At 34.1% G+C, this 10,637-nt stretch overlaps 2 protein-coding genes across 2 annotated transcripts; one reads left to right on the top strand and one right to left on the bottom strand.

Moving 5' to 3' along the window:
* The first annotated feature begins 218 nt into the window (after positions 1 to 218).
* On the top strand, positions 219 to 2,353 carry LOC106316578 (peroxidase 58). Its single transcript, XM_013754468.1, has 4 exons — positions 219 to 483; positions 1,056 to 1,253; positions 1,440 to 1,605; positions 1,755 to 2,353. Exons 1-4 carry the CDS (start codon positions 271 to 273, stop codon positions 2,168 to 2,170), a joined length of 993 nt encoding a protein of 330 aa, XP_013609922.1. The 5' UTR covers positions 219 to 270; the 3' UTR covers positions 2,171 to 2,353.
* Positions 2,354 to 4,648: 2,295 nt separating this feature from the next.
* On the bottom strand, positions 4,649 to 5,252 carry LOC106316490. The gene has a single exon (XM_013754388.1). The coding sequence runs from the start codon at positions 5,153 to 5,155 to the stop codon at positions 4,784 to 4,786; it is 372 nt and encodes a 123-aa protein (XP_013609842.1). The 5' UTR covers positions 5,156 to 5,252; the 3' UTR covers positions 4,649 to 4,783.
* Between the last annotated feature and the right edge of the window lie 5,385 nt (positions 5,253 to 10,637).

The raw sequence follows: 10,637 nt of genomic DNA on the forward strand, positions 1-10,637 counted from the left end.
TCGTTGTATTTGTATACTTTACAACTGCACCAAATTGTAGTCAGAGATGCTAATCATCATATTTTATTATGTGTCACAAAATAAAATTAGAAAGTCTATACCGCACTGAAATGTTTTGTAACTTTCCTAGAATATGTATAAAATTTCTTCCATCGTTAGGTATAAGCTCTTTATAAAAGGCGTCACTCTTTTTAACATCAATCCACAATATCCTCTAAGCTTATTCTTTCTATCGCTCTGTTTGACTAATTAACATAGAGCGACAGAAGAATGGGTCTAAGCAATATTAATATCCCCTTACTTTTGCTCTCGCTTTTGATGTTTGGTGTTTTGGGTAATGCTCAACTTAGCTCCGATTTTTACTCCGAGAGCTGCCCTAATGTCACAATCATCGCTCGGCGTCTGATCCAACGAGCTAGCCGTAGCGACGTTAGACTCACTGCTAAAGTCATGCGTCTTCACTTTCACGACTGTTTTGTGAACGTAAGATCTATTTCTATTCATTAATTAGCATATATTCACTGCTAAAGTCATGCGTCTTTCACGACTGTCACTGCTATGTGATTTGTTTTTGTTTAATATAATAAAAAACCTAGCAATCGATATAATGTGCATGATATTGTTAATCATGTTGAATCTAAACCATATGTGCAGCTTTATGATCGTTGTAAAGGGTTCGGTGGACTTCAAACAGAAGTAGAGTTGAAATTTAGAATTTGCATCACCAATCTTCATAAAATTCGAATGACATATTATTACGACTAAGAGTTATTTTGAGCTGGTTTCCAAAGATCAAATCTAAAATTTGATGTTTGATCATAAGTTTGACGATATTATCCGTATATTGACCTTAGTTTCATTAATTATGAGTATCGGTCTTCCTAAACCCAAAATTAAAATATGTCTTTTTGGTTTCTTTTACTTTAATCATTAAGCAAGAAAAGTGTAGACTAGACATTAATTTGTCAAAAAACATAATTATGATTATTTTGATAATGTAATTATATCATTTGAAAAATAAAATATGCATAAAACATTGACCTCGTGAAACACAGGGCTGCGATGGTTCGGTACTATTGGACGCTGCTCCTGTGGATGGAGTAGAGGGTGAAAAGGAAGCTTTCCAAAACGCTGGTTCTCTTGACGGTTTCGAAGTGATCGATGATATCAAAACCGCACTGGAGAATGTATGCCCTGGAGTCGTCTCTTGTGCCGATATCCTCGCTATTGCAGCTGAAATCTCTGTCTCACTGGTAATAAAATAACTCTTTGAAAATTTTATGTTGTAGCTAAATTCTATGAAACATGAGCAAGATATATAACTTAGTGGTTGAACTAGTGTTAAAATACTATGAAGACACTATAGTACAATAATGAAAACACTATATTGTATATTACATATATATTTTTTTAAGAAAATTATATTTGTATCCTTTAAGGCGGGAGGGCCGTCATGGGACGTATTGTTAGGAAGAAGAGATGGTCGCACGGCTAACCGTGGGGACGCCGTGGCTGCACTTCCACTAGGACCTGACTCGATGGAGATACTTACTTCGAAATTCTCCGTACATAATCTTGACACTACCGATCTTGTCGCTTTATCTGGTAATCTTTACATTCCCGTCTTGAATCTTCGTTGAGACCAAAAATATTGGTCATCTTGCAGATGTATGATTAAACTTTTGACCAGGGATCTCAATAGTATTTTGTTTCAATATTATCATTACGAATTATGAATCATAATAAATGTGCAGGTGCTCACACCTTCGGGAGGGTTCAGTGTGGAGTAATAGCAAATCGTCTACACAATTTTACTGGTAACAATGGACAGTCCGATCCTAGCATTGAACCAAAATTCTTAAGAACACTGCGACGAAAATGTCCGCAAGGCAGAAGTCTCACCGCGAGGGTCAATCTTGATCCTACAAGCCCGGACTCATTTGATAACGACTATTTCAAGAACCTTCAAAACAACCGTGGGGTCATTGAATCAGATCAAATCTTGTTCTCTTCGAAAGGAGCACCTACTATGTCTTTGGTGAATCGTTTTGCAAAGAGCCAACGTAAATTCTATAAAGCTTTTGCGAAATCAATGATCAAGATGGGCAATGTAAGGGTTCTCACAGGAAACGATGGAGAGATCCGTAGAGACTGTAGACGGGTCAACTAATACGGTTTTGCTTAATGCATCGTCAAGTGATCAAATTTACGTGTTGATTATACTTAATAAGTTGTATTTCTGCTTTTCCACAATTGTTTATCTCCATTTGATTTTGTTTTACTATATTAAGGTTAAGCATGTCCATTATTAATTTTTTCTCGCTTCTCAGATTGTAATCATACACACATATATAAATGAGAAGAGCGTCAACAAAGTAATTAAACTTCTGTAAGGAAAAGAAATAAAAAAAGTGGCGAACGACGTCGTTGCAGTCGAGATAGTCGTCTCATGTAGTACATATATAAAGCTGTGCTTTGCTGCAGTACAACACACCAGAACACCGATGTTTAGTCGTACATACAGAAACTTGGGTTAAATAATTAAGAATACATTAATAATGTTTTTCATTACATTAGTCACATGGAAACTATTTTTAAAATTTAGCTAACTATAATTTAAAAACTTACAAATCAGCAACCTCAAAAATACGATATAGCACGGCTCGTTAATCGTACACAGTAGTACAACACATGAATTGTACTGCTTTCAGACAATGTCTTATAAATTACATGTAGTTCCATGGTGATTAAACATAGCAAGAAAGGGTTTTTTTCCTGGATTTGTACGAACATCATTGAGTGCAGCGTTGATGTGATTTACTTCTCTTTTTCATTGTTGAATGGATTAAAGCAATTTACATCAACGTTGGCTCAATTATGTTTTTCTGATTTTCAGGATCATAGAGAAAAAACATTCACAAACAAATTTTATCATTGATGTCATTCCAACTCCAGATTCAAATCTCTAGCTCTTTTTCGAGTCTTACAACAAACTTTCACCATTCAAAATAACTTAGAGAAGCACCGAAAAGGATTCAATATGCGAGGTTGGTCTCTTTAATGGAATTGTGAACAGTTTCGTTTATTGAATAATAGCGACAGTTCTAAAATGTATTTTATTTTAATGAAAATCATGGCTTTTAAATATATACTACTGGTAATGGAGACGAGAGGTAAGACCGTAAGAGTGACATTAAAATTATTATATTTTCAAAATATTATCACCGTTTTTAAACAGAAAGTGAACAACTTTGTTAATAAGATTAACGTCGCCCTAATGTTCAAAAAAAGAGAAGATTAATATCGCATATTCGAATCTCTATTGGGTGCATTTTCAAGTTATTTTGTATGTTGAAGGTGTATTGTTAGAATCGAAAATATAATAATTTTAAATGTTCTAAACGGCGTATAGGAATAAGACATCCATGACTCGTGGCGGTAAAGTAACGTTATTCAACCTTTAACACATGATATCTGATGTGTCTTTCAAAAAAAAGGAAAAAACATATAAATCCAAAAATTATTATTAGTTCGAGTATAACTTTGTTGATTTTTTAATCGCTAAGAATCACATAACAACTTTTATAACTTCATCAATATATATATAGGTACTAGGAAGTAGTAAGTTCCAAATATACTTGTTTTACTTTCTAAAGTTTTTACATTTATACTTGTTTGTTCTGTAAAAAAAACTTGCAACTTATATTAAAGTTGCATTTCAGAACTACTAAATTATTATTACAATCTCACACATAACGTGGATCAATCATCTAGCTAGTTTCTATCAGCTAAGAACGACGCTCGATTTGAAAATCTGGCAGAATTATAGTGGACAAATGTCGCTTTCAATCCTGAATATTCATGAATTCATACTCTAGAATGTACCCCTAACTTTATAAAGTAGTGGTGAGAATTGTTAGTACAAATATACATGTCGGTATCTTTTTTATCAAAACAAACTTGAAAATAAAAGATATCACTTTGGCATTATTATAGTGATCGATTTTTTTATCAAAATTTCAAAATTACTCTTTTTCTATAACCAAAACAAAGCAACGTTCATAAAGCAATCGCAAAAGTTTTTGTAATTTCTTAACAAATAAAAAAAGGTGAAGAAATCCCGGAAAATATTTACGTAGACAATAACAAACTCCCACTTGTCAAAAGATGACCAGAAGAACCGCTAGCTGTCTCAGAGCACCATTAACCCAAATGTTTACAGGAGATGTTTAACAAAAAATAATATAATAGTAAGTAGGTTCCAAAGTGGGATCTACAAAATTTTAAACATCAGTTCTTCTGTAGCCTATTTAAACACCGTTGTTTACACTATTCACGAACCCTACTGACACATGGCAGTCCGCGATTAATCCATTTTTTAATTTTTTTTTTTAATCAGGAAAAAGAAAAAAATTTAAACACCCCATTATGGGTCGTTGGGTTAATGGTGCTCTGAGTCAGTGTAGATACATGAGGCACCGTAATATTCATTTTAGGAGTTTAGCTCATGCATCCGTTCATCCACAAAACTTTTCTATTGCAACAGTTTTTTTAATCTACATCTCATTTTATAAAGGGAATTTTTTGAATACATGTAGAATATACACACGTTGAGACACTTAATTTTATCTACATGAAGACACTCTGATAAGACTTGAAAGATCTTCGGCAAAAGTTTCACTCGTACACATACTTTAACATCTCACATGAGACTAGATTTTACATGGATGTTCCATATCTCAAGCGGGTCATATGTTTTAAGGAAAATTTTAGGTTGATCGATCTACCTAGCCCCAAAGGGGAACCACATCTCATGGATGTCTGACTGGTACGAGACCATGAACAAGATGATCACGAGAACTGTTGCTACTCCCCAAGGAGAAGAACCAGCACGGTGGATGGAGTCTTGTTCAGGCCAGGGGACGTAGAAGGAAAGGCCGCCTGAGAAGATGTGGAGGAGGAGGAGGAGGAAGAGAGGGGAGAGCATGAAGACGAGCTTGAGCTGGTTCATGGTGTCTTCGAGGACGGACTCGTAGTTCAAGTACCATGTGAGAGACAATACAAAGAAGACAACCATGAAGAAAAAACAGACATGTGGGTCTGGGAGAGAAAGGTAGTCTAGGTACGATGAACCGTAGTATGGTGATCTCTCCATGTATTTCTTCTTCTTCTTGATCTTCTCTGGTTTTGGTAAAGGTCTAAAGTTCTTAGAATGTGTAAGTGAAGTCTAGATGTCTCTATAATGAGTGTGTGTGTAGCAGTGTATTTATACCAAGAATTATATTATAGAGTAGAAAAATATTAATTTTCGTTGATTTATTAGATTGAAATATTGTAGGGCTTTTGGGGGGGTTTGAAGTGGTCGGTTCAGACCACGTGGATATTGTCATATGGTTCTATATTAAAACATCAAATTATTTCCTTTTAAATTTAAAGCCAAATAAAGTAAACTAAAGAGGTGTCTTCACTATTTTTTATATGTACTAGAAATTTTCTCCGCACTACACGCGGATTATATATTTTAATTTTTAAGAGTTTATATTTTGTATAATGCAATTTGTTTGTTTGAGTATGTATCTAATTTTTAAAGCGTGGTTTATATTTTTAGTTTTAAATTTTTTACATTTTATACTATTATGTCAATTGTTCTGTTTGAGTATGTATCTAATTTTTTTAACAATTTTGTAACAGTATTTTGGTTTAAAGTGTTGCTCGTTTTTTAGTTTTAGAAGGAATTTTGGTTTTTGTTTTTCAAAAACCATTGTATTATCGAAATTTCATTGTATAACCAAAAAAAACTTCAATTTACCAAATATACATAACAACGTAATGGTTAGAGTATAGCCTATACATTATATAATTATTGCTAAATCACCCTATATGCAGTGTTAATTTTTGTTATTTTTTTCTTTTATTTTCTTTGTAGTTAGCATGTCTTCCCCATCTAATGTAACTACTTTAGTTTTGTATTAACACAATTATTTACTTTTGCATTTCACATATTAAAAAGATAGATTTTTTTACACATAATATGCTCTGTAAATTTTAAATAGATATATATATATATATACAATTTTATACCACACTCTATATATTAGTTTTTTAAATCTATAATATACTACATATTTGTATAGTATAGTTTAGTTTCAATTTCAAATTAGACATAATTTTGTTGTTTGATCAAAAAACATAATTTTGTTGAATTCTATTTTACTTTGAACATATAGAATACAAATGTACTCTCTCTCTCTCTCTCTCTCTCTCTCTCTGTTATATATTATATTCACATAAACTGTTCTATGTGTATATAAAAATAGAATACTATTATAATAATATATAGCATATAGTTATTTATTTAATTTCTTTTTGTATTACACAAATTATCCCTTGTATTATCCCATTAAGGTTTCTGAAAAAAATGATTTAAGGGAATCAAAAACCTTTGTAATAATCAATTAAGATTTTAACCAAAAAATCCTAAGCATATAGTTATTTATTTAATTTCTTTTTGTATTACACAAATTAACCCTTGTATTATCCCATTAAGATTTCTGAAAAAAATGATTTAAGGGAATCAAAAACCTTCGTAACAATCAATGAAGATTTTAACCAAAGATCCTAAAAAAATTGAGAAATCAGTTTTTTATATTATTTTATCAATTTATAAGGGGTAAACCATAATCAATGTCTTTGAGATTTTAAAAAGTGCTTGTAACATTCCGTTTATACTTGTGATATTTTTTTATATTAATATAATATATATCAACATTTAGTAATGTATATTCTTTCTTTAAGTCTAGATTAGTTAATCATATGAGTGTATATTTACCATTTAATAAAAAAACTTTTTTGATCATTTTCCTCTTTGGATATTCTTTTTGGTGGAAAAAAATTAAAAAGAGCTATCTTAGAAAATTTCTCTTTTTGTAAAACCAATAAAATACAGAATATTAAAAACAGTAAAAATCTAAATTTAATAAAAAATTTAAACCAAACAGTAAATATATAAACCAAAACTAAAACCAAAATATGAAAGTCGAAAACACAGTTTAAAAATGAAAAACCAATATTTAACTATCTAAAACCCAAAAACTAAAACCAGAAACTACTAAAGCAATCGAAGTATAAGTTTGTCTAATTTTATGTGATGTAGAACTTATTTGTATTCTATTTTTAATTTCATTAAGCCTTCGGATAATGTCTATTAAGTTTTTGGAAAAGACAATAAATCGATCTAGATCCGAGAATTCAAATGTGAATATGATATAGTTAGACTGTTTAATATGCCGAGATAGGAAACTTATTTGTATTCCTTGATTCATCATCTACAATTATAGGATGGTTTTTAGAATCTTGGTAAAAACAATTTAAATTACCTATAGATGACTTTAGTAATTGTATTTTTTTTTTTGACATCATATTTGTTTTCTTTGTTAAAACTGTAATGGAAGTTGATATAATTTTGATGTATATCCATGAGACAAAGGGATGAAACAATAATGGCAGGAGAACAAAGTACATGAATTATAGGAACAGAAAAAAAAATTGTAGCAACAAATGTGGTCCTGACGCAAGCTCGTGTGGAACGACTTTCCCTAGGACATCCACTCTTTTTTAGTTATCCTATGTACAAAATTTTCATTTCTGTTATAATCAGTGTTTTTCTTCCAGGCTCATGAGAAAATCTCCTATCAATGTATTGTAAATGTTTTAAGGCCGAAGTGGGTGAAATGCATAATAAATCTATAACTCCCTCTCCCTTCAAGAATCAATGACCAAGAAAAGCTTCCGCCGTTGGCCGTTTCTTGTGGTCAGCGTTCAACATTGCCTTTCAAGAACATTAAAGGCGCTAGGATTATTAGTCCTTAGCCAGTTGCGCTGAAAGTGTAGCAGAGATTGCTTCTTCTTCTCCCAAGCATGATGTCCTGTAAGGTAAGTTCAGTCTATTATCAAAGAGTTCACAAAATTTGAGGTCAACCACGGTGGAATTACATTGAAGCTAAACGTTATACATCTCACCAAATCTCGTTCTTTTCCAATCTAGGGTCCCACGGTTATTAAAAGGAGTTATTGTAGAGAATATGTTGCTACGAATGAGATACGGAGATGTAGCTGTATAGTTAAAGACTGGTCTGGAAAATATGATGTTTGTTCAAGATAAGCCATTAAGTGATGATGTTTGGGGTGGAGGTTTGTTTGTCCAACGAAGATAAACGAAACATCAAGATAAGAGCTAAAGGGACGGGGAATTCTAGAAAAAGACAAAAACATAAGCCATACAGACATAAGATAATGGATAATTCATTGGTGCCAGAAAGCAAACATGGAGTAGGTAAGTGGAATTTGAGAGCTTTTAGTTACTAAGTCTTGCATGCTTGGTTTCCTTCTTCTCCTCGCTGACATTAGTTGGGGCACATGCCTCACCAGAAGAACTTGCACAGCAGGTTAAATGTAAGGAAGACTTTGAAGCAACACTTGCCCCTAGAATTGGTTCGCTATCATCGCCTGCGCTGACTTGGATCTACACGGCAGGTGCTACAGTTTGCAGGACAGCAGGAGAGACTACCTAAGTGACAGATATGGTCTGCTTTTCGTTGTGAAATTGTAGTCTGGGACCTTCACTCTGAAGTTGCGGGTTTTGCCAATGGTAACCACAAGACTTTGTTGAGTTGGCTTCTCATAATGAGCACCCATGTCTCCATTACCTAGCATTCACAACAGGTGCTACAGAGACTACACAACAGCGGACGTGAATTAAGAATAGTTAAAGTGACCTGAAAATAGTTGTCAGTTAAATCTGAGCCTGCCTTCCCGTGAGCTCAAGACCAGCATCGCCAAGTAGCACAAAACTGGCCTTATCGTCATTGTCATAGACAGACAGCTCAGTGCGGTACCTATAATAAAGAACAAACAACTTAGAATAAAAGGCTACTCGATGCAGAAATGTAAGGATAGGGATAGATTACTTTGCAACTCCAGTAGCCTTCACATTTCCACATTTTGGGCATATCAATGAAGTCGGACCTCTGTTCACTTTAGTTTGGCAGTCACTGCCTGCAATGTAGTACCAGTTAGAGTCCCTCTCAACATCATCAATGGTACCTGCCAGAAATTCGTAAACAGTTAGCATTAAACCTTGTAAGTATGTATGGTTATTTGTTCTAGAAAGTACCTTAGTGGGTTCATGTTTCGGAAACGCAAAGATCTAAGCAACAGTCATTTTCGCAACCTTGGTGACCTCTGACGCATTAGCTACGGCAGAAACGTCTGGGTTTGAGCCAACCTTATACATATAGTTTGAATCAGATGGAGTTTACAACAATAAATTTGAATGAGACCGGATTGTACACAAGGAGAGATACTCATTTGTGGGAGGTACATGTTTATCAATGTAGCTGAGGGCAACGTTCCATGTGGCTTTGAAAGATGGGTTAACAAATGGAATATAGAAAAGATAGCTAAGGTCTGGCCAACAAATAGGGAGTCAATGTTTATACCATACACTAACTAATAAGAAGGAAATTGATTACCTCCAATATGTTTAGTATTTGCGGTTGTCACTAAAAGGACGTAGGAGTTTCAAGGGTGTCACTGAATTTGCAGTAGAACTCATTCGTGGCCTTGTCCCACAAGTAAACATTCATCACAGTTCTGTTTGTTGACTGGGAGATAGAGGCCAGGAAGTGGACCAATCCCATACTCGTTAAAAATTGGGGATAAGCATTCATACCTGTTCATGGATGAGCAGGAGCTCTAACCCAATAAAGGTCCGACCTTTAGCAAAGTTTCTAGCCTCCCAGAAATTGACTAACCGAAAACGGAGTCAAGATTTGGCTGGTCCCCGTGGCGACGGTAGACATGCTGGTGGTGACGCTGTGACGGGAGACTTACCAGTGGATTTCATGGCAGTAGCTGTAGCTTCTTTAGTGAAGTTTTTCAATTAAGGTTGATTGAAGATCAGATGGAGCACTTTATATATAAGGAGATATAATGAGAGATGGAACGAAACCATTTAAGATGACTTAGATTGATGAATTGTGGGTTACTGTAACGGAGAAGTGAAGAATTTGATCGGTGACTACAACATGAGATAGTCGGATAAGAACGAAAAATTATGCTTCAGACCCTTGAGGCATTTGGGCTTAATCCGGTTGTTTAAAATGCTAAGAAACCCAAAAGTAAAAGACCAGTTTCGACGATGACGTGGCAAAAAGATGATTTATGATAGGTTGATTTTTCTAGCTGACGTGAACATCCTGAGAGTTGAGTATATCTCCTTTTTAATATTGTTAGCATTAGCTACGGCAGAAACGTCTGGGTTTGAGCCAACCTTATACATATAGTTTGAATCAGATGGAGTTCACAACAATAAATTTGAATGAGACCGGATTGTACACCAGGAGAGATACTCATTTGTGGGAGGTACATGTTTATCAATGTAGCTGAGGGCAACGTTCCTTGTGGTTTTGAAAGATGGGTTAACAAATGGAATATAGAAAAGATAGCTAAGGTCTGGCCAACAAATGAGGAGTCTATGTTTATACCATACACTAACTAATAAGAAGGGAATTGATTACCTCCAATATGTTTAGTATTCGCGGTTGTCACTAAAAGGACGTAGGAGTTTCAAGGGTGTC

The sequence above is a fragment of the Brassica oleracea genome, chromosome C9 (genome assembly GCF_000695525.1).
Source record: "Brassica oleracea var. oleracea cultivar TO1000 chromosome C9, BOL, whole genome shotgun sequence".
Classification (NCBI taxonomy): domain Eukaryota; kingdom Viridiplantae; phylum Streptophyta; class Magnoliopsida; order Brassicales; family Brassicaceae; genus Brassica; species Brassica oleracea.

What these genes read in the sequence shown, in the direction of transcription:
- LOC106316578 (XM_013754468.1), top strand. Translation starts at nt 271, where the DNA reads ATGGGTCTAAGCAATATTAATATCCCCTTACTTTTGCTCTCGCTTTTG. An exon ending in CTGAAATCTCTGTCTCACTG is followed by an intron (nt 1,254 to 1,439) that starts GTAATAAAATAA and finishes GTATCCTTTAAG; the next exon opens with GCGGGAGGGCCGTCATGGGA. An exon ending in CGATCTTGTCGCTTTATCTG is followed by an intron (nt 1,606 to 1,754) that starts GTAATCTTTACA and finishes ATAAATGTGCAG; the next exon opens with GTGCTCACACCTTCGGGAGG.
- LOC106316490 (XM_013754388.1), bottom strand. Translation starts at nt 5,155, where the DNA reads ATGGAGAGATCACCATACTACGGTTCATCGTACCTAGACTACCTTTCT.